The 27,351-nt window shown below is 35.3% G+C and overlaps 1 protein-coding gene across 2 annotated transcripts in view; it reads right to left on the bottom strand.

The window, feature by feature from the left end:
- Positions 1-27,351, bottom strand: part of CEP57 (centrosomal protein 57) — a 34,491-nt gene continuing 7,140 nt past the window's right edge. The window contains exons 2-9 of one of the 2 annotated variants that reach the window (XM_077779935.1): positions 20,366-20,522; positions 11,814-11,993; positions 11,312-11,433; positions 9,911-10,027; positions 9,241-9,318; positions 7,197-7,304; positions 6,599-6,672; positions 1-89 (exon numbers count right to left, since the gene is read on the bottom strand). In XM_077779935.1, coding sequence (XP_077636061.1) covers positions 6,607-6,672; positions 7,197-7,304; positions 9,241-9,318; positions 9,911-10,027; positions 11,312-11,433; positions 11,814-11,993; positions 20,366-20,522 — 828 coding nt within the window. In that variant the 3' untranslated portion in view covers positions 1-89; positions 6,599-6,606. Of the gene's footprint in view, positions 90-6,598; positions 6,673-7,190; positions 7,305-9,240; positions 9,319-9,910; positions 10,028-11,311; positions 11,434-11,813; positions 11,994-20,365; positions 20,523-27,351 lie in introns of those variants that run through there. The other variant, XM_077779936.1, reaches the window with a different exon arrangement.

Below are 27,351 nucleotides of genomic sequence, written 5' to 3'. Positions count from 1 at the left end.
CGATCATTGCAGAGGGCTTTACTGTGTTGCTTCATTAGATGCAAGACATGCTGAACGTTGGCTACCACAGCATGGCTAGGACTGGTGGACTGAAGAAAAATGAGAATGAATTGAAGCCACCTTCTCTAAATCTGTTTTATTTACTCCCTAACCTGAGTAAAAAGATCTCTACCCATAAAAAGCTGAAACTTCCTAGAGTAAATCCAATTACCAAGTCCCATGGACTTAACCTCTGAAATACCTCCAATCCACCTCTTACTCTTCACCATACTATTACTCCCTTGGTGTATGCAACCATCTCTACCAGCTAGAGGAAGATTACAACTGGCTTCCGCTGCCCCCAGTTTCTAACTCAATAATGCTATCAGCTATCTTCCTAAAACAGTATGCTAATAGTAATATACTATTTGAAATCCTTTGATGTTAAGCCCACTGATGCTAATGTCTAAACTCCTTAGCATAGACAAAGGATCTATTAATCATTAAGCTGAAACTTATACTCCCTGGCCTTTTGTTTCATCATCCCCTAATTTCTCTGTATTATTTACATAAACTGTATTATTTGCACATGCCATTTCTTTTGTGTGGCACCATTTTACCATTCTTTAAAACACAGTTCAAATATATAACTTTTAAAGACTTCCTAAAAACCTCCAGGTAATAAATTGGTCCAATTAATTAGTCCATTCTCAGATCACCTATAGCATTTCTCCCTCTCAGTGCATTTATCACAATATATTATAATCATGTGTGCAAGTCTATTTCACCTATTAAATGGCATATGTACTTCTAGGTAGGGACTGTCACTGCATTCATTTCTCTCTCCTCATATAGCAGGAAGATCTAAGTTCATGCTTGTCACATAAACACTAGGAAAAACCTGGTACCCCTCTCAAAATTTCTGGTTTTGTTTTTAATATTAAACAATAATCTCAATATGCTATTTTAATTTACAGATGGCTGAGCTAACTTGGCCCCATGGGCATCATCTAGACAGTTTGTTTAAAATGCAGATTCCTAGGCAGCACTCCAAACTCAATCAGCGTGGGTCAGGGCTTAAAAATGTATATTTTGGATTTTGCCAGTTGATTCTGACCAGCCAGGTTTAGAAGCCATTGTGCTAAACTAAACAGATATTCTTTATCTGAGTTTCTGCTGTTAGGTAGCAAATTTGAATCTAGTATTATATACAAAGAAGTATGTATACCCTCTATCCAAGTGGGGTTTATTCCAGGAATGCAAGACTAGTTCAAGGCAATGTAATCTAGCATGTCAACAGTAAAAAAGAAAAATCACATAACCATACCATTTTATGAAGAAAAGCATTTGAAAACATCCAACACCCAGTCAGGTACTCTCAAAAAAGTAGAAACAGAGGGAAAGTTCCTACAGCTGATAAAGAGCATTGACAAAGAACATACAGCTAACATTGCATTTACTGGTGAGACTGAATGTTCCCTCCACCTCAGGTCAGGAAGCAGGCAAGGATGTCCACTCTCATCACTCCTGCTTAAATTAATACTGGAAATCCTAGCCAGTGAAATAAGGCAAAAAAGGAAATAAAAAACATACAATTAAAAAAAAAATAAAACTGTCCCTATTTCCAGATGACATGCTTCTCTACATAGAAAATTCTAACCAATCTAAAAAATAATTCCTAGGACCAAGAAGTGAACTGAATGAAATCACAAAATGTAAGATCAACAAACAAAAACTTAATATGCTAACAACGATCACATAGAAACTAAATTAAAACTAAATACAACTTACATTTGCTCAAAAAATGTGAGTATAAATCTAATAAAATAGATATGGGACCAATATGCCGAAAACCACAAAACACTGATGAAAGAAATCAAAGATCTAAATAAAAAAGCTATACTACACTCATGGTCTAGAAGACTTGACATGATTAAGAATGTCAATTCTCCTAAACTGATCTGTAAGTATAATACAATTCCAACCAAAATTCCTGCAAGACTTTTTTTTTTGGTAGAGATAGAAGTTTATTCTAAAGTTTATATAAAGAGACAAAAGAACTAGAGGAACTAAAACAATTTTGAGAAAGAAAAATAGACAAAGAATTACTCTCCCTCATGTTAGACTTACTATATAAAGCCACAGTAATCGAGGCAGTACGGTACTGGCAAAGAGGTAAACATATATCAATGGAACAGAATAAAAAAATAAATCTCAACCTGGCTTAGAAGCCTCATACTGTATACAAAAATCATTTCAAGTGGATCATAGACTTAGACGTAAAATATAAATGAAACATAAGTGAAAAATCTACAGAATGTTGGTCCTGGCAAAGAGTTCTTAGACCTGATAGCAAAAGTATGATCCACAGAAAGCAAAAATCAATTAAGTGAATTTCAGCAAAACAAAAAAATGCTCTGTGCAACAGTTTAAGCAGAAGAAAGAAAAGCTACAGACTGGGAGAATATAATAGCAAACTACATATCTGATATATGACTTGTATCAAAACACAGAACTCACAAAACCTAATAGTAAACAAACAAAAACAATTAAAAACAGGCAAGAAATGTAAATGGATATTTCCCTAGAGGATATACAGATGGTAAATAAGCACATGAGAAAGAAGATGACTACCATCATTTGTCATTAGGGTAATATAAAATAAAAGCACTATGAGGTATCAAACATACATAGCAGAGGGGTGCCTGAGTGGTTCAGTCAGTTAAGCGTCCGACTTCAGCTCAGGTCATGATCTCACGGTTCGTGGGTTCGAGCCCTGCGTCAGGCTCTATGCTGACAGCTAGCTCAGAGCCTGGAGCCTGTTTCAGATTCTGTGTCTCCCTCTCTCTGACCCTCCCCTGCTCATGCTGTCTCTCTCTCTCTCAGAAATAAATAAAACATTAAAAAAAAAAAAACATACATAGCAGAAAAGCTAAAATGAAAGTAATAATCTCAAACGCTGGTTAAAGGATGTGGAAAAACTCCATCTCTCAGACACTGCTACCGGCAATGAAAAATGGTACGGTCACTCAAAAATACTTCGGTAGTTTAAAAACAAGAAATACACTAAACATGCAATCCAGCAATCACATTCCTGGACATTTATCCCACAGAAGTGAATACTAATGTCCACACAGAAACCTGTACACAATGTTCATTCTGGTTTTATTTGTAAACACCCAAAACTGGGAACAACCCAAACGTCCTTCAATAAGTAGGTGCATCATTAAACTGTGGTACTTTCTCACCATAGAATATTCAACTGAGAGAAAGAAAAGAACCATGGATACACACAACAACTTGATGAATCTCCAGGGAGTTATACTGAATCAAAAGGCCAATTTCAAAAGGTCACATACTGTATGACTTCCATTTGTTAAATGTCAAAATTGTAGATTTGGAATGGTGGTGGTTCCCATCCTACCTGTGATAAAACGACACTGACTTAACTGTACATGTGTGCGTGCACACACACACACAAACACACAAAGTACATGTAAAAGTAGAAAAACCTCAATAAGGTCTGTGGATTTAGTCTTCTGGTTATGATACTATACTACCGCTATGTAATATATTACTATTGTGGTAAACCAGATGAAAGGTGCATGGGACCTTTATTATTTTTGCAACTTCCTATAAATCTAGAATCATTTTAAAATAGAAGTTAATCTATGTTTTTATCAAGATAATTTAAATTCAACTACAATTAAATGGTTTAGATACACCTTCCTTGCAACTATGCAGTTATTAACACAGCCTTGAATATCAAGAACCAAATTCATTTGTCTCATTAACAACTTAAATGCTGATCTACATGGTATTCATTTAAAGTATGAAAATATAGGAGTATGCGAAATCACTATTTCACTTGTAACTTATAATATGTATTCACTATACTATACTAACTGCCTTTATATGCTTCAAAATAAAGAGTATATAGTTTTAAAAATTCTTTTTCTTGTTATTTTTCTGATTGAATTCATTAATGGAATTGTTTGCTCAATCTGTAATTTATAAATCAGGATGTGTATTTTGCATTTTTAATTTCATTTTTCTAGTAATTCATTTTTATTGCATTTTACAAATGTACTGGTTTATGACAATGTATAATTAAAGATAGATATTTTGAGGAACACTCGGCTGGGTGACAGCACATTCTTAGCTGCTTGAATAATATTTCACAAAGAGTACAAACAACTTCAGAAAGAGAGCTCAGGTTGAAAGACTGAGCTTTGAACCTGTCCCTTTCAACCTTTATATTAAATGACTTCAATGAGAATTACTGAAGATAGGCAATTAAATTTGGGGATAATACAAATAATGAACTAGATTCTAATGTAGGATAGGGTGAGACTCCTTATAGAGTCTCATTTACTTAAAAATTCTGTATAAAATAATTAAATCCACAAACATAGGACTTACAGTAGCTGATGCAAAACTTCAGGAAACTACCTGTTACTTCAGATGACTTTAAGAGGCACCTGTTACTTCAGATGACTTTAAGAACCAGGGTGGCTCAGTAGGCTAAGCGGCCAACTTCAGCCCAGGTCATGATCTCACAGTTCGTGGGTTTGAGCCCTGCATCGGGCTCTGTGCTGACAGCTCAGAGCCTGGAGGCTGCTTCAGATTCTGTGTCTCCCTCTCTCTCTGATGCTCTCCTGCTCACGCTCTCTCTCTCAGAAATAAATAAAATTTAAAAAACTACAAAATAAGTAAACATTAAAAAAATTAAAAAAAAGAAAAAGAAAAAGAGGCACCTGAGTGGCTCAGTCAGTTAAGCAGCCAACTTCAGCTCAGGTCATGATTTCATAGTTCACAAGTTCCAGCCCCGCACTGGGCTCTGTGCTGACAGCTCAGAGCCTAGAGCCTGTTTCAGATTCTGTATCTCCCATTCTCTCTCTGCCCATCCCTGACTCATATACTCTCTCTCAAAAAAATAGACATTAAAAATTTTTTTTAATTAGTGAGAGGAATGATTATGAAGTTTCCCCCAGAACAGTAATATGACGCTAGGCTGTGTTGACAGACTCCCAGAATGTGACAAAGACAATAGTCTATATATATATATAGATATAGATAGATAGATAGATATAGACTATAGTCTGTGCTAGTCACACCACATTTAGAGGGTTGCATTCAATTTAGAAAGGAAGAGAGTGATGAGATGGTAAAGAAACTCACAGCTGAAGAAAAAGGAAGTGTTTGTTTATAACCTACAATAGAATAAGGAGATGAGAATAAAGTTATTTTCAAAAGTTTAAAAATTTCAAAAATTTAAAAATTCTCAAAGGCTCATGTGGATCCCTGAGAGCAGAAAAACAGCAATGAATAGAATTTACACAGTGGAAGATTTCAATTCACTTAAAAATTTTCGAATAAAGTGGTCTAGAAATGTATTAATGAGGGCTCATCAGCTGTATCTGAACAGAGTACAACACTGCTTTGGATGTTTACATGATGGAAACAGTGGGCAGAGAACTTTACTAAGTGGGTCCCAAAGCCAACTCAACATTAGACTGAAATCAGGGAACAGTAAAAACAAACATACACATAACTTTCTAGGTCCCCATCCAGAAAATTCTGACTTAGTAGGACTGTGGTGGGGCTTCATAATCTTGTTTATCAAATGCAGTACTCAGTGATGCTTAATGCAGCTGGTCAGCCCTTGAGAACCTGTATTTCCAATCCAACACAGATTTTACAGTGAAGCAAAAGCAGCTTGACAGAATTAAGAGACAAAGGAAGAAACATAGGTTAAAAGATAATCTGTAATCCAACAAGAGGTTAAATTTAGGGTAAAGAACAGCATAGAACCAATGGTAACATATATTTTCTATACATATATATATATGTATACATATATATACGTGTATATATATAAGTGATTTGTGCCTCACACATCCACAAAGGGCAAGTGGNATTTCACCGAGGATTTATTGTGGGGGGTAAAACAAATAAATAAATAAATAAAATTAAAATCTATTCCCTAAGCCTCTCAAACTCACTACTTAGTTGGTATTCAAGGCAACTATGCATGAAACAACCAGTAACACAGAGCTAATGAAAAAGTGCTATAAACTAACACAGTCCTAAGTACTTATTAGAAATCACTTAGTACTTGCTAATATATGACAAAATTACCACCTCTACATTTAAGCACTGAAGGAACATAAGAGTCAGGTCTATTTATGAATGCTTTTTGGGGAATGATGCATGTGAGGACAAATAATATGTGAATTCTATTTATTTAAATATCTACCATATTTAAACATAAATAAGTAGGACTGAAACTAAAAATCCAATGCTACAAGTATACTGTTTCCCATTTCATTTACTCTTATCTGCAACCACACCTTCTCCAAACCAAGGGTCTCTGATATTGTTCATAACTTCCCTTCCACAAATACTTTATCTGCTTTTAAGTCCTCATAACCTTTTCCCTGCTCCCCCAATCCCATAAAACCTTCTTCCATCTCTTTCTCACATCACTATGATCCATACAAGTAAAAGCTCAGAAAAATGTTCTCACCATTTACAGGCACACAGGCAGATGTGTGGATTTAATTCAAAGAGCTAAGTTGTAAAGAAAAAAAAAAAATCCAGAGTTGGACTCACTCACCTTTCCAGCTACAAAAGGCATATCCCCCAAGCATAATCTATAATGTGGCTGTGCAGTAAAATAGTTCCTAGAACCTTTCTGAATGGAAAGGAAAAAAACAAAAACAAAAAACAAGTTTACTCACATAATGATAAGAGATGACCATACATGACTAACCTAAAATTTCAGTGTACTGCTGGGCTACTACTTGTTTTATTGATACTGGCATGTTCTTGAGCTCCTAATAATACCTGACAACATGCCTCCTAGCCTAGGAAAGGCTAGGAAGGAAAAAAACAGTACCTGCCAAAACAGCAAGTACAGTCTAAGAAAGATACATATATGTGTATATATATATATATCTCTCACATATACCTAAAAACACTGTAAGGCCATTAATGCAATACTGAATAATAAAGATCTGAGCAGTGTTTTGGAGTTCTAAAAATTTAGCTTTCATATAGACCATCTCACTATCATGGTAAAAATTTATATGTAGATATTACTTATCCCCATCTTCCCAATGAAGAAATGGAGAGTGAAGATTTGTAGGAATATTTTCACATAAATTACACTAGTTAATAATCAGCACTTTGACTTACTGGTCCTGTTTTCATACCTTTTCTGGTGGTTTTGACTTCTTTTTTTTAACTCTCCTTGCACTGGGAACACATGGAGCTGCTTTATCTTCAAAGATAATTCTATTTGTTTCTAGACCAGTCTGCAACTAAGAAAAATAGGACAGCCTAAAGTTAATGCTACAGAAATAAAAGCTGTAAGATTTGCCACGTAAAGATCTGTAAAAACCTATAATAGTGTCTGACGGAAAAATATATCATAGCTGTGTAACTATGTCTTGAATCAATCTGCGAACATTTGCCAAATATTTTAAATCAATACAAGTCTCTCATTTTATCCTGCAGTGCTGTGTTACAACTTGTCCTTTTTTTTTTTTTTTGGAACCTTTTAGCTCCATTATTTGTAGTTGCTCCATAGATAATACCTAATGAGCTAAATGCAATATATCTGAATCCAAACGAATGCTTCAATATTTTCTTTTTTTTACACATGGCAATTACAACATCAATGGCAGACACAAAGCAGCTGGAGAGCAAAACACATTTCTCTCTTTAAAAACTAATACTCTTACAACATAAGAAAATGAAACCAGAAGTTTTATGTCCAAAAGAACTGGAAGGTATGTCAGCAAATGCTATCACACCCTTTCCTCTAGAAGCTTAGTAACTATATTAACTTAAAAATAGTTTCCTGCACACATGATAGAAATTCCACAACCAATTACTAGGGATCTGAACAAGGACTGGTGGGTGCTTTCCCTACACCAATTTTCAGACTTCCTAAAAACAAAAACAAAAACAAAATAACCATGTGTGTATTTGTCTAGAATAATGATTTTCAAATGAGCTTATGTATCAAAATTGTCTGGAGTTTAGGAGAAACATTCAGATTGTCAGGATCCTCTCTGGACCTCATTGTTTTTAAAAGTATTTTCAAGTTCCCCAGGAAATCATAATGGAGTTGGAACACTAAAAACCAATGGATGAGTTAAAAAGAAATACTGAGAATACTAACTCCCACAATGACTGCATTCTTTAGGGATATACTCTATTCAGAGACAAAGGAACACAGGGATGCCTACCCTCGGGAGCATCTACATTCCCACGCATCTAACAATGCTTTATATATTGTAAACTGAATAGACAGAATTTACTGAACATAAAATTACTATTCTGATAAAATTACTACTCTGTAAGACCTATGAAGCCAATGGGTTTGAATAGTATAAAAAGAACAATTTTTAAAAATGTTTTCACATCCAGTTTATTTGATTCTTCCTGGTAGTGGTCATATATTTGTGTGGCAGAGGTTTCACATTTTAAAGTGCATTAATTACCTTTTCTCTTGTTCGATATCTCCAACACTAGGAAGATATAAAAGGAAGACCACTTCATCAATGGTAAAATCCAAGCTCTGAATGGCTAAATAAGTTCTTAAAAGAGTCTTCAGTTACAAACAAGGTATTTTATTCAGCCTCTAAGTATGACTTACTGGGCACAAAAATATTGGTTATCTGGTTGGTATATATATAAATTCAATATATATACATTGTGTGGATTCACACTACCTCACCTATTCTACCTGGTGGCCAATTCATGCACTAAAATCAGACTAGGAACAAACAGAGCTCATTTTCCTTATCCAGTAACTTTTGTGAATTGGTGTGTGTTACTAGCTATTCATTGGAGCGACCCACTACCTCAATTTCTGTCCTGGTGTTTTGAGGCCACCAAGGAAAAGGAAAACGTGTAAGTATGGTTTTCCAACATTTCCAACAGTAACCCATGTGAGAAGTTTTACATCATTATGTATTACCTTATTATACGATCTCTGATGGTTTTTAGTCTATTTTTTAAAAGTGCTGATTGAAACACACAAGTTGAACAACTCTATAAAACTGCTCAACTTTTACTCTTTGCCTATAAAAATGTATGCTAGTAATTTTCTATATAAAGCTATGTATGAGAATTTATATAGTGGACTCCTCCAAAATATAAATGATCCAAGCCCACAATGAATCTTTTGTTTTGATACAAAGTGGTATATGAAATCTGAGGAGCCTGCCTGCTGACACTGCAGCTTACCTGGGCTGCCTTAGCTTGCATACGTTTCCGTTCCTGTTCTTCTTCACGGAGTTTTGTTTCCAATTCTTGCATTTTTTTCTAGTGATACAAATATTAAAAGTGGTTAGTGAAAGACTTAGTGTCTGTCTGTAAAATTGTAATACAGCAACACAGGAATGTGCTATAAAATTGTACCACAGTAAACATATGCTTGTTCACTCTAGTATAGTCTCTGTGCTTGCCAGTAACCGTGATGCTCTCCTCTGTGATTCATTATTGGTCATTTGTGAAGTAACTGTGAGGTAGTTAAACAGAATTATGGGTAAAATCTATGGCCAAAGAACACAGTTCTGTATGAAGGCATATAGACTACATGGAAGCTAAATTTAGAATTTTAGTCTCAGTGATATTAAATACTTCCCAAGTGAATCAATTAAAACTAAAGGGAACAACTTAAACCAAGTGATACAGGCCTCAGGGATGTTTAAAAACATTTAAGCTTCCAACATTATCAAAGAGAACTTCTTCCTTATGTAAATCAAGATTATAAAATGTGAACAACTCTCTCCAAATTTACATTTCTTCCTCTTAAAAATTCCTATCTCTTTGCTACAAGATCACTCTTCATCTTATGAATAGCCAGTATTATAAAATGATCCATTTTACAAAAGAACCAATATCATGCACTGACTTCTGCCAGGGCCTGCATTGTGGTAAGTTTGTTATATTCCTGTTCAAGAAGATCCAACTTTTCAAGCTGGCTCTGCACATGTGTCTGATCATGTTGTCGTTCTCTTTCAAGGGAAACCTGGGAAAACAGTAATAAACACAAGCATGACAATTTGACAAACAAAACACAACTAACACTGGGCATAACTTAGAATATACTATATAGTAATTTTTGGCCTTTCATAGGACTTATATACTATAGAGAAATTCTAGGAGAACAATATTAAGATGAAACCATAGGAAAAAGCAGTAAAAAAAATACAAGTAAAATCCTGGTCTTACCATATACTATTATAACATTTGGCTCTACACAATGAGACTTTTGTTATACTCAGCACAGATGTTTTAGATATAAGGCTAATATTTTCAATGACTCTTGTTCTCTTACACAGCTAATCTCTCTAATTTAAGGCAATAATTGCATTTTTCATTATCTATAATTTATGCTTCCTCTGAATTCTATATAAGACATTTATTATTATTTTTAGGTTTAGTGTTAAGGCTTTGAAAAGACTGCCACCTGACAGTCACAGGGTAAACCATTAAACTAGGAGAAGTAGCAGAATTATGCTAAATTGGGGTCTATTAGTAAAGCCAAAACACTAAGGACCTGAATTTATAAACGGTATATCTTCATAGATAAGACTATAGCAACAGGTATCATACTAACAGAAATTTGACCATGACTAAATAAAGCAGTAATATTCCCAGGAATTTGTGTCAATTACTAATCCCTTCCAATGCACCTTAATGGATACTTGCTGCCCTTAAAAAATACATGAAATTAAAAATTGGAAAGCATATTCTATTTCCAGTATTGGAACCATTCTTATGAAATGGGCTATTTAAAATTTACTGATGAAACAAGGTTATTTAATATATATATGCTTAATAGATATTAGTCAAAACATCTGCTTTCTAACCTAAGAACTGGAATATCCCAAAGGAGAGAATGACTATATTACTGTATATAATGCTTTGCCGTTTCCAAGCATGTGGCAGATTGAACAGACTACCCCTTCCCCACTCTATAAATGATCCCAAGTAATTTCAGACTTGGGCTATTATATTGTTGAAAAGTAGAAGCTATAGAAGCTGTGTGCAGAAGATGTGCACTGTGTGTGAGGGTCATCCAAAAAGGGAGCCTCTTTACAGTGATGTTAAAAAAACAAATCACGTTTTTCTCAAAGCTTACACTAGTTGTTTCTCAAAATGAACTACTGGTAATACTATCAGTGATTCAGATTAAAGGAGAAATGATTATTATGACAGAACCATTCGTCTTCACTGAGAAAAAAGATCTTTATGTCAGTCTAATTTCCCCCATAACTATTGCTGAGAATGACTCTGTGAGGCACCATACCTGTTTTTCTAAGACAGATGTCCTTTCCATTTCTGCATGCTTTATCATATTGCGCATGTATTCCAACTGTTTTTCTAAAAGATTACATTTATTTTCTGCAGCTAATAACTGAGATGTCAGTTCTAAACAGAATACATAAACAGAAATTAGTTCACTCAAACACCAGTTGTAACAAGCTTTTAATGGGAAATTAAATCTACTATGTACACAATAAACACTTTCCAGTAGCTCTCGAAGCCTACTCAGATGACCTACATCCATTCTTTCAATATGCTAGTCCAACCTGTCTCGAATTTGGTCAGCAAATATAATGTAAGACATCACCACTTGCTCCTCAGAATGTACTCAAGTATAATGCAGTTCTGGAGTGCTCAAAGACACTGACCACTAGGAAACACTAACGTGAATGTGCTTTTAGAATAATTTTACAATACTTATTTTGCGTATTTCATTTTGTACTTTGTGTATTTGTAGGTTTCATTTCCTTCATAATTAAACAAACCTTGATTATGCTTTGACTCTTCATTCTTTGAATTCTCTCGTTCTTGAATTTGTTCATCCAATACTTTCTTATATTCAATTGTTTCTCTAGACAAGGTTTTCACACTTTCTTCTGCCTGAATCCTTTCCAGTTCTAAGCGTCGTATCTTATCTTGAAGATTCTTCAGAGCAGAAAATATGGCTGCCAAATCCAAACATGAATAATATAACAATACGTATGGAGAAAGTTCAATAAAAAAAACATACTTATCTTGGTGCGCCTAGGTGGCTCAGTCAGTTAAGCATCTGACTTTGGCTCAGGTCATGATCTTGTGATTGGTGAGTTCGAGCCCGACCAACAGGCTCTATGCTGACAGCAGAGACTGCTTTGGATCCTCTGTCCCCACCTCTCTCTGCCCTTCCCTGGCTTGCCCTTCCCCTTCTCTACTCTCTCAAAAGTAAACGTTAAAAAAAATTATTTTTAAATATACTCATCTAAATAAAAAATAAAATGGACGGGTGGGCCCAGGGGAGAATCACAGTTTGGGAACAATGGAATGTTGATTATTGCCACATAATTGTTTTTTTAAAAAAATCCACTTAAGAATATCTTCTGAGTCTCTGAAATGTGCTAGGTACTCAAGTAAACAAATTATTATGGTAAAACATTTCAAAGATTTTATAAAATGGTAAAAATATTTAGCTAATCATACAAAATTCATATGTAACCTAAAGTATATTGTCAATCTTTTTATTTTTATTAATAAGATCATATGCAGAACCAATTATAGACTTAAAGATATCAAGCACAAAAAGGATGATTTTTTTAAGTCTCAATTTTTTCACTATATAGGAAAAATCCTAAACATTCTTTAAACTGACCTCCAAAAGTTTCTTATTATAAAAGTAATATATAAAAGAATATATATACAAAAGGAAGTATGCATATATATATATATATATACATATATATATGCACATAAAGAAGAACTTCTAATCCTACTACCAAGAAATAATGACTCTCATTTTTGGTTATTTCTTTCAATCTCTATTTCTTTTTTACTTTAGCACTATAAAACTTTGGGCATTCTCTCATATAATCAGATTATCATCTTAAAAGATTATCTCTTATAATCAATAATTAAAAATTAAAAATGAAGTTACTGAGTCTAAGAATATCCATACTTGAAGTATCTATATTTCAAAGGCTCTTAAAAGTAAAGTACCTTCATAAAAGGTTGTATGAATTTATGCTTTCATTAGAAGTATGTGTCTTTTCCAACACACCCCACTATTAATTACAATACCTCTGTTAGTCTGATTAAGAAACAAAAGCTACTTCTGGTTATTTTATTTTGCATTTCTATTAAAAGTTCAAAGATTTTTAAATATATATTATGGCCAATTTTCTTTTGAATTCCTTAAGAAAAAGTCCCCCCTTCCATTTTATTAGTTTATTAATTCTAGTTTAGATACGGTCAGCTTTGGTATAAACCTGTTCTGATTTTTCATATCATTATAATCAACAGTCTTTTGCATCACATTCTTTACAAAGATAGAATGCTCTTCAATGCCAAGAATACATAAACTTTGCATTTTCCTTTTATCATACTTAGTTTCACATATTCTTACATTTAATTCTTTATGTGAAATAAAAGATACTTTTGTATTGAAAGAGGAACTTTTAATGGTGACTGCCTCATATACCAAATTCACACAAGTACTAATATATATAGATATCATTATTACTTACACACACATACCTACTACCACAGTCTCACACACATACCAAAAATTAGTTTCATTCCTTTAATCTGATTTCATTATTATTCCAGTATTTTAACTACTAAAACCTTATAAACATCATAGTGCCAGTCTCCCACATTATACAAATTTTTAAAACATTTCAAGGTTATTTATTCTTACCAATTAAATATTCAGAACCATTTTGCCTAAATAATGATTTCCATGAAACTTCATGGAAACCACATATTATGTAGGAAGAACTGCCATCTTTTAAAAATTGAGGATTCTCACTCAAAATAAGGCACACTTTTCCATTTATTGATGCAATTCATTCATTCACCAAAGTTTTAGTGCCTAGAATGTTATAGGCCCCAAACAGGAGACTGAAACATTTTATAATATAACCAGCTTACTCCTAGCATGCAGTGAGATTACAGTGTAATTAGAAAGAACATAAACATGAAACACATACAACCTAGAGACCTAAAAATTTCTTATAGTCTTCTATAAGAAGAAGAAAAGAGGGGGCGCCTGGGTGGCTCACTCAGTTGGGCGTCCGACTCCAGCTTAGGTCATGATCTCCTTGTTCGTGGGTTCGAGCCCTGTGTCAGGCTCTGTGCTGACAGCTAGCTCAGAGCCTGGAGCCTGCTTCAGATTCTGTCTCCCTCTCTCTCTGCCCCTCCCCAACTCACGCTCATACACATGCACTCTCTCAAAACTAAACATGCAAAAAAAAGTTTTTAATAAAACTTTGTAATACCAAACATTTGTTACATTCCTTCATTAGATTATATGTAATAGTGTATGATCTTGCTAGTATTTTATTTTTGCACTTTTAGTTTTGAGTGCAGTTGGCTGGAACACACCATTTCTGTTTTATATGTCAGCAATGATAGTATCACAGAGATGTACTGGATTAACAAAAAGACCCAATGTGGGGTATATGCTTGCCTTTACTACATTCTGGAGAATGGCTTATATATCTCCCCAAAATTATTTGTCTAAACATTCTTCAACAGTAACCAAAAAAATGGAAAGGTATACCATGCTCATGGATTGAAACAATATTGTTAAAATGTCCATATTACTCAAAGGAATCTACAGATTCAGTGCAATCTTTATCAAAATACTAACTCTGTTATTCATAGAACTAGAACAAATAATCCTAAAATTTGTATGGAACCACAAAAGACCCTAAATAGCCAAAGCCATCTTGAGAAAGAGAAACAAAGCTCGAGGTATCACAATCTCAGATTTCAAGGCAGACTACAAAGCCGTAATCATCAAAACACTACGGTATTGGGACAAAAATAAACACACAGATCAATGGAAAAGGGTAGAGAGTCCAAAAATAAACCTACACTTACATGATCCATTAATCTATGACAAAGGAGGCAAGAATATACACTGGGAAAAAGATGGTCTCTTCAATAAATGGTATTGGAAAAAGTGGACAGTTCCATGCAAAAGAATGAAACTAGACCACTTTCTTTCACCATACCCCAAAATAAACTCAAAATGGATTAAGACCTAAATGTAAGACCTAAAGCTATAGAACTCCTAAAAGAAAATACAGGCAGTAATCTCATGGACACCAGCCTTAACATTTTTATGGATATGTCTCCTTAGGCCAAAGAAACAAAAGCAAAAATATATTAGTGGGACTCTATCAAGCTAAAATGCTTTTACACAGCAAAGAAGCCATCAACAAAATGAAAAGGCAGCCTACCGGAATGGGAGAAGATATTTGCAAATCATATATCTGATCAGCAGTTAATATCCAAAATATACAGAGAACTCCTAGAACTAAACAATAAAAACCCCACAAATGATCCAACTAAAAATGGGCAGAAGATCTGAATAGACATTTCCAAAGAAGCCATACAGATGGCCAACAGACACATGAAGAGATGTTCAACATCACTAACCATCAGGGAAATGCAAGTCAAAACCAGAGTAAGATATCACTTCACACTACTCACAACAGCTAGATCAATGAGACAAGAAATGACAAATGTTGAACAAGGATGTGAAAAATGATCCCTCACACACTGTTGATAATATAAACGGAGGAAGCCACTATGGAAACATTATGGAGGACTCCTCAAAACAATAAAAAAGGAAGTATCATATGATCTGGTGATTCCCCTACTGAGCATTTACCCAAAGAAAACAAAAACACTAATTTTAAAAAATATATGCACTCCTATGTTTATTGAAGCATTATTTATAACAGCTAAGATACAGAAGCAAATCGAAGTGTCCACCCATAGATGAATAAAAATATATATAAATGAAATATTACATATTCCATACATATATGCATAATAGATTAATATGCATATACAATGGAATATTACTCAGCCATAAAAAAGAACAAAATCTTGCCAATACATAACAAAGGTGGACCTAGAAAGTACTATGCTAAATGAAATAATCCAGTGAAAGACAAATACCCTATGATTTCACCTGTACGTGGAGTCCAAAACAAACAAACAAAAACAACAAAAACCCCACACCTGACAAACAAACAAAAACAGAAACAGACTCATAAATATAGAGAACCTGGAGCTGCCAGAAGGAAGGAGTGGGAGATGGGCAAAATAGGTGAAGGGGATTAAGTGATACAAACTCCAGTTATGAAATAAGTTAAGTCACGGGGATGAAAAATACATCATAGGCAACAAAGCCAATAATACTGTAAGAACACTGTATGGTGACAGATAGCAAACTACACTTACTGTGGTGAGAACAGTAGAATATACAGAAGTGTCCAATCACTATGCTGCACACCTGAAACTAACATAACACTGTATGTCAACTATACTTCAATTAGAAAATAAATTCTCAAGCAAAAAAGTTTATACAGAAGGCCTGAACCTTGGCTAGCCTCTGGAAACTAGGCTCTTGGAATGCTCCCTGTGTTACTAATTAATAAGGTTGTTTTGTATCCTAAGGCACTAAATCCTGCTGCGCAAGCCTGTCTCGATCGTGTAAACAATGTGTTTCATGGTGAAAAGCATGACTGTGCAGGCGCCAAGTATTTGTGTGACCAACTCCAAATAAAAGCCATAGTGTCTGAGCCGTAAGTGGGCTTTTCTGGGCAGAAACACTGCACACATCATACGCTTTACTGCTGTAGGAAGAAGTGTCTTTCTGTGTGACCTCCATGAGAGAGAAATTTAGAAGCCTGTATCTAGGTTTCTTCAGATTCTACTATAATAAGCCATGGCCATAATTACAACTACTTCTAAAACTTGTGAGGTCAAAAAAATAAAAAATTTAAAAAAATAAATAAAAAGGGACGCCTAGGTGGCTCAGTTGGTTAAGTGTCCGATTTCAGCTCAGGTCATGATCTCACAGTTCATGGGTTCAAACCCCATGTCGGGCTCTGTGGTGATATGAAAAATTCACCAATGTTTTCAGATTCCACAATGCAACTAAATTTTAAGAAACTACCATTGGCCAAGTTTTGGAGTAAGAGCAAATAAAAATATCCACAAACTATTGGAAAGATTAAAATATTACTTCCTTTCTACCTACATATCTGTGTAAGGCCGGATTTTTTTTCATATACTTCAATCAAAACAACTTGTCAATACAAATGGAATGCAATAAATAGAGGAGAATCAAGCGGTCTTCTATTAAGCCAAAAATAAGAGATTTACAAAGTGTAAAATAAAATAAAACAACATCACTCTTAGCAGTATATATTTTTTTTAAGTGGAAAAGAATTATTCTTCATTAAAATTTTTACATAAACATGTAATGGGTTTATTAGGGTTTTCTAGATTTAAAAAATTAAGAACAGATGCTTTAGAAGAACAGATGGCCAGTAAATTGTTATCAATACCCAATACAATAGCCAGAACTTGACCTCTCTAATGGATCACAAAAATACGGACGTTCTTCCAAGAGGTGTGATACATATATTCACATTACCACACAACCACATTTTGCTCTTTTTTAAAATTTGTGTTGAATCACTAGTACTAGGCCAACTGTATTTACTAATGATTCTCTAGATAAAAGAAGTGTTATATTTCAACCACATATAGGTTAAACAGACATTTGTAAACTGTGAACTGATTACGTAGTAAAATAAAAGGTAGACAGTAATATCTAAGCATAGTTACCAATGTAAAACCTAGGCTAAAATGAGGTTTCAAAAGTGTTTACTGAGATAAATTTAACCAGAAATCTGGTTTTTTGTTTGTTTTGTTTTTTAACATTTATTCATTTTTCAAAGACAGATGAGAGAGAGAGAGAGAGAGAGAGAGAGAGGGAGAGAGAGAATGGGGGAGGGGCAGAGAGAGAGGGAGAGACAGAATCCGAAGCCGACTCCAGCTCTGAGCTGTCAGCACAGAGCCTGATGTGGGGCTCAAACCCAGACCACAAGATTATGACCTGAGGTGAAGTCAGATGCTTAACCGACTAAGCCATCCAAGCACCCCGAAGTCATGGTGTTTGTTTAATATATTTAATACTCAATTTACTAACGAGAAACCTCTTATTTATAGGATATGGTGTCTCAAAGATAATGATAATAAAGTGCTAATTAAAGCAAGTGATAAAGTGATACTCATCAGAACACAGTAGTTAAAGACTCTGGCAATTTCAAAAAATAAAAGTCGCAAACATTCAAACATATGGCAGAAAAGCAAAAAACTAAATATGCAAAGCCCACAGTGGATTAAGAATCAGGTAAGATTTCGTAATAATTTAGCACATACACAAAATAATCATGCTAACAGAGTTCTAGCATGAATACACAGTCGAGAAATTAGATTATCAATCTTCCCACTACAACATTACATCTAGTTCTGATCTTTACCTCTATATAAAGAAACTTTTAAAAAAAAAGTTCAAAGAAAATTTCTAAAGAATAAAAGAATAAAAGTTAAACAGGACGGATTTACTCATAGAGCAGAGTCAGAAAATGTTTATTTAGGGGTGCCTGGGTGGCTCAGTTGGTTAAGCGTCCGACTTCAACTCAGGTCATGATCTCATGGTTCGTGAGTTTGGGCCCCACGTCCGGCTCTGTGCTGACAGCTCAGAGCCTGGATCCTGCTTCAGATTCTGTGTCCCCCTTTCTGTCTGCCCCTCCCCTACCAGTGCATGCACTTTCTCTCTTTCTCTCACTCTCTCAAAAAAAAAACAAACATTAAGAAAAATTTTAAAAAAAAATATTTATTTAGCNCCCTTTCTGTCTGCCCCTCCCCTACCAGTGCATGCACTTTCTCTCTCAAAAAAAAAACAAACATTAAGAAAAATTTTAAAAAAAGAAAATATTTATTTAGCCCAGTGTGTTAGGAATAATGCTAAATTCTGCTTGTGTATCTTTAGTGGTTTTAATGAATATGAGAGAGAAAAGCAAAAAGGAGACAGAAGAAGAAGGTAAACAAAAGAAAAAATGTGTAAGATAGTAAATAGCTTCTTTTATCCTTCAGAGCATGGTGTTGCAAACCGTTTGATTAGGATTCATTAAGCTTTTATAGTGTTGTTTTTTTTTTATCAGTCCAGTAACATCTACAATTCTACAACAGAAAGATTTCAGTAAGAGAGCACAAAATGAGAAAGACTTGTAAGCTTGACACATGGCTGGTGTGGTAGCCAGAATGGACACCCAAAGATACTTATGTCCTAATCCTTGAAATTCTGAACACCTGCTATATGGCATAAAGGATTTTGGGAAAGGTTACTAAAATTACAAACCTTATAATACGGAGATTCCTGACTGTCAGCCCAATGTACCCAATCACATGAACCCTTAAAAGCGGACAATTTTCCTCAGCTGTGGATAGAAAGATGCAGCAGCAGAAGTCAGAATCATATGACGCACGGGAGAGACCTGACCCACCATTCCTGAAGGGGGTCATAAAGAATGCATGGCAAGGAATGCAGGCAGCCTCTAGGAGCAAAATCCGGCCCTGACTGCGAGTCTGGAAGACAATGGAACCTCAACTCCATAACCACAAATAACTTACTTCGAACAAAAATCTGAATAAGCTGAGAACAGATTCTTCCCTAGACTCTCCAGTAAGGAACACAGCCCAGTCAGCACTTTGATTTCAGCCTCATAGGGCCCTGAACAAAGCCCATCCACATTTCTGACCTACAGTAAGTATGTGATAATACATTTGTGTCATTTAAAGATGCTGAATTATGGTAATTTTTTAAGACAGCAAGAAAGCTAATACAAATGGCAAGTTAAACGAATATATACACAGGTATTTCAAAGAAACCAGAGCAAAGGATGTGTGGGTAAGGAAGAACAGAAGAGAAGCAAGAGATGAAACTGGTAAGGTATGCAGAATCCAGTTTATGAAAAAAAAATCTAAGAATCTGTTATGTAAGCCATGAGTAGGTACTGAAATTTATTTAAAGTGGGAGAGACGATGGATAACAGCAAATTGTAGGAATACTGTTAAATGGGGCTGAAAGGGAGACCACAGGCTAAGCAATTATTTAGGAGTGCATTACAATTATCTATGCAATAGATGATGAGAGCCTGAACTAAAGCAATGAGAATGGAGAGGAAGAACAAATAAGTCTTTGGGATACTTCAGAGGCAAAACACCGGTTTTCGGTCCAGACAGAGCAGTCAAGAATTCTCAAAGTATTTAGCCTTGATGATTTGGTGGAAGATACTGTTCAACAATCAATGAACAAAAGAAAGGTACTATATTTAGAGAAGGGTAAAAACAGCAAAGGGAAAATAGACTTTCCTCTAATTTTAAAATACATGGAAGACATAAGAGGTTTTAAGTAGTGGGTAAACAAATAAACAATGAAAAAAAAGCCATCTGTTTTGTTAGGCTCTATTACCTCTGCTGTTACTTTCTGGATAGGCAAACGTAGGCTTATTTGGGGAGCGTCGTAGATCACTATTAAGGAAAGGCTTATCAGGCGGATATACTACATATGGAGATGAGGAATGGCGAACCACACTTCCATTAGACCTTGATGGTTCAGCTAAGATGTTCTGAAAAATAAAAATACAAAAATTACTTTCCAAATTTTAAAATGCAAATAGTATATAAATACATAGACACATTTATTCATGACTGAGAACTGTATTGCCTGTGTTCCACTGATAGAGATAACAGAAAAAATAGAGCACACTGACTATATAACAGAATTCAAAGTGTTTCACATTCGACTAACTATAGCCATTTGCCAGACACTATAAAAAGGAAATATCATTCACATAATTTGAATACGAATACTATAAAGAAATACTTAAATATACTCACAATAAGTTTAATATAGTTTACTTAAAACTATGTATTATAAAATATACTCAGAAAAGTAAATATTTTTATAGTACCTGAAACTGTCACAAAATGACTGAATTAATCTATGCCCACTCAACTAAATATTTTATGAATATTTATCAAATGTCCAAGACTCTGCAGTATATAGAAAGAAAGGCATAGTCCTTACCTCAAAAAATTTACATTTACTTAGGGAAAAAAAGTGGGAGAGGGATTTAATTAGAAGACATTAAAGCTTATCAAATACCCAAAAATATAAAATTTTATTTCCACACAAATGGATATTTTATTTCCATTCATCTTGTCATGGATGGGATTCTGTTCAATTCGGGATTGTGTTCCGCATGATTTCAGTGCAGAGATGCAAACTGTGGCAGTTTGTTAGTTGTAGGTGACTTCCTACTGGTAGGCAGACCAGGAGTGGGGGAAATAGTGGAGAAACTGAAAGCTAAGGTGGAAGATAGAACTGTTAACTGTTCAAAATTCTCAGATATTAATTTTTCTTACTCAAATAACCAGAGCAAAATAGTTCTCAACTGTTACCTTGGAGAACTATACTATACAGCTCCAGAACAATCTATGTCCAGAAAAGAACAAAGGGAGAATGAATACTTACAAAAATGGTAAACAACCTCCTGGAATAAACAAAGGCAATCAAGATAACCATACTGTATCTGCAACTTATTAAAAAATTAAAGACTATTTCCATATAAAATGACACAATTTTCCCACTGATTTAAGAAAGCAAATACAGGGGCACCTAGGTGGCTCAGTCAGTTAAGCATTCAACTTCAGATCAGGTCACAATCCCACGGTTTGTAGGTTCGAGCCCCGCATCAGGCTCAGAGCCTGGGGCCTCCTTCAGATTCTGTATATCCCTTTTTCTCTGACCCTCCCCTACTCAAGCTGTATCTCTCTCTCTCTCTCAGAAATAAATAAAAACATTAAAAAAAATTTTTTTAAGAAAATACAGAACACATTATGGCTATGAAAACTCAGGAAGAGGGCAAAGAGCTTGGAAGGGGTAGGGGTAAAGTCTCAAAGTGGTACTCAAGTATATTAATGTTAAGTAGATATAAAAAGTGTGTTCACATGTACAGGATTAAGAGTTGGCATTTTTCAAACTTTTTGTAAAGCTGACAGGTTTTGGAGATGGCTGGAAAACAGGGTAAGAGTTCAATTCTTAAAATACGTAACACTGCTAAAGCTCTTACAAAGCACCATAAATTGTCACTTAGCTTAATTTTAAATATAATTCTTCACAGAGAACCTTATCTTCACACAACCTACTAGAATCCTATTATTTAACAACAACTACCATTCAAAGTCACTGGTTAGGAAGTATTCCTTAACAACTTATATTTATGAACATAAGTCACCTGTATATTCACTTAAGATGTTCAAAACAATTTTTATTAGAATTACTGAACACTGCAGACATTACATACCTATGCATAAAGGATTTACCCAAAAAACCCAAACTGAAACAAATGAAAATAAACCATCTTCATTAAATTCACTGCCTATTAGCTCTCATAAAACTAAGAGTTCCAAATTTTTCCTTTTTGAAACATGTCTCCAAAGAAGATATTCGAAAGGCCAACAGATACATGAAAAGACGTTCAACATCCATTAGTCATGAGGGCAATGCAAATTAAAACCACAACAATAACATCTCACACCTGTTGAGAATGGCCATCATCAAAAAGATGTGGAGAAAAGGAAACTCATCTGCGCTGTTCTGGGATTGTAAATTGGTAGAGCCACTATGGAAAACAGTGCAGAGCTGTGGCACATACAATGGAACATTATTCAGCCATAACAAAACAAGAAAACCCTACCATTTGCAAAAAGCATGGATGAACCTTGAAGGCATTATACTAAGTGAAGTCAGACACAGAAAGACAAATACTTATGAACTCACTTATATGTAGAATCTACAACCAACAAAAAAACCAAACTCTATGGAAAAAGAAATCAGACCTGTGGTTACCAGAGTGGAAAAGCTGAGAAAAAGGGGAATTAGAGGAAGGTGGCCAAAAGGTACAGGCTTCCAGTTATGAGTATTAAGGACGTAAGATACAACATGATGTCCGCAGCTGACATGGCTGTATGATTATAAGAAAGTTGTCAAGAGTTGCCTAAAAGTTCTCATCACGAGGAAAAAAAATTTTCTTTTCTTTGTATCTGTATGAGAAGAGGGATGTTAGGTAAACCTACTGTGGTAATCACTTCACAATATATGTAAAGCCATCATGTTGTATGCCTTAAACTAGGGCAGTGACAAATGTCAATTATTTCTCAAAACTAGGTAGGAGGAAGATTTGTCTTTCAACAAAATTTGTCATATATATATCATAAAAATATTGCTCAGGTTGGGTCAGCAAATTATGAAAGTGCTTTCTACATAAAAATTCAAGTCATAATGGAATACTTCTGCAAAGCTATTCAACATGTATTCCATTTTCTAAGTCAGCCATCTCATTTTGGATGTTTGGGTTTTAAGCAAAGAAAATTCATGGTTACTATGAATGGGTTGGGTCAATGTCCTCTTCTGCTACCAGCAGTTTAAAGCATAGAAAGAATACACAGATCAGCCAAAAGAAAAAGGAAGACAGAAAATAAAATGGCCTTGTAAAAATTATTTACAAGAACTATTTTGAAATAAAATTAAACCAAGAAACAGAAAACTGGCAACTCTTCATTATATATACACACAAATGTGTCTAATAAAACAGTAAAGGATAAAATGTGGTATATGCATACAGTATTATTCAGCCTTAAAAAAGGAGGGAAATCTCATTATCTGCTACATAATTGATGAACCTGGAGGACATGCTTAGTAAAATAAGCCAGTCCAAAAAAGACAAATACCTCATGATTCTACTTAAAAAAAATTTTTTTTAACGTTATTTTTGGGAGTGAGAAAGAACGTTAAGAGAGTGAGAGAGTGCGCGCCCAAGTGGGAGGCGGGCAAAGAGAGAGGGAGACACAGAATCTGAAGGAGGCATCAGGCTATGAACTGTCAGCGCAGACCCCAACAGGGGACTCAAACTTCCAAATTATGAGATCATAACCAAAGCCAAAGTCAGACACTTAACCAACTGAGCTACCCAGATGCCCCATCTACTTACATAAGGTATCTAAAGTAGTAAAATTCATAGAAACAGAAAGCAGAATGGTGGCTACCAGGGGCAAGGAAGGTTGCAAAGGGGAGCTGTTTAATAGAGTCCTGAAAGATGAAAAAGTCTGGAGATGCTTCACAACAATATGAACATACTTAACACTACTGAACTGTACAATTAAAAATTAAGATGACAAAGTGTTAGGTAAACACCTAAGAATAATAATATAATTAGAAAAAATAGTATGTGTTCTTAATGGTAAGTTTTTCCAAGCGAGAAAAACAATTGGGGATAAGTTATAAACTTCAGGGATTAGAAAAGTAATATTTTTAAGAGTTGGAAAGAACCATAAAAACAATCTAGTACACTTTCTTATTAAAGGAAGTTCCAAACAGCTGACCTGCTCTCTCACCTCCCCCTACAGAATCAGGGGAATCATATACTAGGTGAATCAGTGAACAATTAACCAGTTCTCAAAAGAGAACCACCAGCCTAACTACACCTGTTCTCATATATTCTGCCTTCCCTCCCATGAAACAAGGGATGAAGTGTCTTTAATGGACCTGTCTCCATCTACCTGTTCAGTCTTGGTTCCTATAAAACCCTTTCTCCTCCTGATGGTATTTCTCCCTTACTAGATCTTTCACACTGTCATTAAGGACAAAACAAACAAAAGCTTTCCTGAATTTTAGGATTTAGCTAAGCTCTTGCCAGCTCTTCCACTCTTGCCTCATTTCTCAGGTTTTACAACAAAGTCCTCAAATTACTATTTGTAATTGCTGCTGCCTCTTGATCCTCACCTTCTTACCCTTTCCAATCAGACTTGAATCTTCACCAATTCAAAGAAAAAGTTCATCAAGCTCACCAATGACTTATATTGCTGAATTCGGTGACCTTTCAGCATGTGATACAGATCACTTCATCTCACCACTTTCCTTAAAAGATAGACCACATTCTTTGGTTTTCCTAATACTTAGGTATCTTCCTGAGAATCTCTCTGGCTCTCTCATTCATTCCTCTTTTAAAATGCTGCAGTGCCCCAAAGCTTAGTCCTTCCACCTCTTCTGATTTTCTTCTAAATGAATTCCTTTGATGATCTCATTTCATTTTCATCTACATGGGTTCCTTTGATCTTCTCAATATTTAGGGCTTTGAAAAGCCTCTATTTGTGAGANTCTGAAGGAGGCATCAGGCTATGAACTGTCAGCGCAGACCCCAACAGGGGACTCAAACTTCCAAATATTTAGGGCTTTGAAAAGCCTCTGTTTGTGAGATTTTTCAAATTTAAATATGGAATCCAGAGCTCCCTCTCTCGAACTCTATATTCAAATTAAATTTCCTATTCATTATCTCCACTTTGAAGTCAATATGGGCACCTCAAATTTCACAGGTCTGTGACAAATTCTTGAACCAGACTGCCAAAACCTGCTCCGCTCCCAGCATACCACAACCATCAGCACCACCATTCACCCAGCCGCTCAGGTCAAAACTCCCGATGGAGTCATTCCTCATACACCCCACATCTAATCTCTCAGCATATTTAGTTGGGCGTCTGTCTTCAAAATATGAAACTTGCCAATTTCTCATCAATTCCACTATTAATACGCTGGTTGACACCACTGTGATCTTTTGTCTAGACTGCCATTAACAGTCTCCTAACCACTCTTGTCCAAATCTCCTTCGTCTGTCTCCAAATCATTATGATCATTTAAAATAGTAAATTGAGTAACATTCCGAATTATAATCCTCCAAAAGATCTATATCACAGAATAAAACCCATACAATGGCTTTGAAGGCCCCACATGTCTGACCCCAGGCTAACCCTGACTTCACTCCCTCCCACTCTTCCTCCACACCACTCCTGCCCCCTCATCATTTCCCAGCTATACTGACCAACTTTTAGATTTCTAAAATCCACAGTACACTCTATGTTTTTTTACTATGTTTATCCCTTTCTCAGGCCATTCACATCTGCTCAAAAGTCTGTCAGTAAGGCTTTCCCTATCAAAAGCAGCATCCTTCTGTCAGTCTATCTCCTTTAATTGTTTTCAAAAAACTTTTCTTTATTTGATATATTTATTATGTGTATGCCCTGTGGAGTAAAAAGTATAGTTTTGTCCTTGGTTCTTGATATAGATTCACAAACTCTTGGAATTTTTTAAGTGATAGGAGTTTTTATTATGCTAATAATGGGAACCCCTACTAGCTTCGGGATGAGGGCTGGTAGCCAGAAAAACCAATGAAGTGATTAGAGTTGGAAATTTTGGCTCCATACCCTGACCCTAGGAGAAGAGAAGGGCTGGAGACTGAGTGCAATTATTAATGGCCAATGATTTAATAAATCATAAGTACATGATGAAACTTCCATAAAAACTCTTGAACAGTGAGGTTCCAGGACTTCCAAAGTTGTCACGGAAGCCCCTTTTCATCTTGCTCTATATGTCTCCTTCCATTTAGCTGTTCCTGAGTTGCATTCTTTAAAAAGAAAAAGAGAAAAAAGCTATAACTGGGGCATCTGGGTGGCTCAGTGGGTTGAATGTCTGACTCTTGACTTTGGCTCAGGCCATGGGATAGAGCCCCAAGTCAAGTTGGGCTCTGTGCAGAGCCTGCTTGGGATTCTCTCTTTCCCTCTACCTTTCCCNCTACACTAAAAAAAAAAAAGTAAAAAAAAAAAAAAAAAAAAAAGAGCTGTGATTGTAAGCATAGCTCACTTCCCTGAGTTCTGCGAGTCATTCTAGTAAATTAATAAATGTGAGAAGGGAGGGTCATGGGAACTCCTTAATTTGTAGTTAACTGGGCCGAAATGCAAAATCCTTCAGGGCACCTGGGAATTGCAGATGGTGAACGAAGTGGGGGCAGTCATGGGGAACCTAGGCCCTTAGCCTGTCCAGCCTCCACTATCTCCAGCTAGTTAGCAGCAGAATTGAATTGAATTGAATGTAGGATGCCCAAATGGCACAAGAGAATTGATGTTGGAGAAGCACAGTCATTCTCACTAGAGTTTGAGTTCCAATAAAACCACTCGATAAAGAGGTTTAATGTACCTGTTAAATGAATTAATAACACAGTTCCTCTGCAAAACAGGAAAATTGTACATTGACCATAGACTGAATTACCCTACTCAATAAAATATAACTGTAAATATATTTATAAAATATAAATTATAAATTATAATTTCCTTTATGTCAAACAAAAAAGAGCACAAATGTCATAGAAAGACTGTAAAAGAAAGTTAACAGACATGAGACTGCTATACTAAGAAGTGTCTGCTTGCAATGCTGGTTCTTGGCTGGTATCTGGGAACTTAAATTTGGGAAAGGTTCCAACTACTGTCACCATGACTGTCAGCAGTCTGCAGGACCAGCCCAGGTTCAATGATTTGCTGGGACTGAAAGGACTCAGGATATAGTTA

This window comes from Crocuta crocuta, unplaced genomic scaffold (genome assembly GCF_008692635.1).
Source record: "Crocuta crocuta isolate KB4526 unplaced genomic scaffold, BGI_CrCroc_1.0 scaffold98, whole genome shotgun sequence".
Classification (NCBI taxonomy): domain Eukaryota; kingdom Metazoa; phylum Chordata; class Mammalia; order Carnivora; family Hyaenidae; genus Crocuta; species Crocuta crocuta.
Note: the sequence above shows the minus strand (reverse complement) of the source record. Positions and strands in the feature narration are given on the sequence as shown.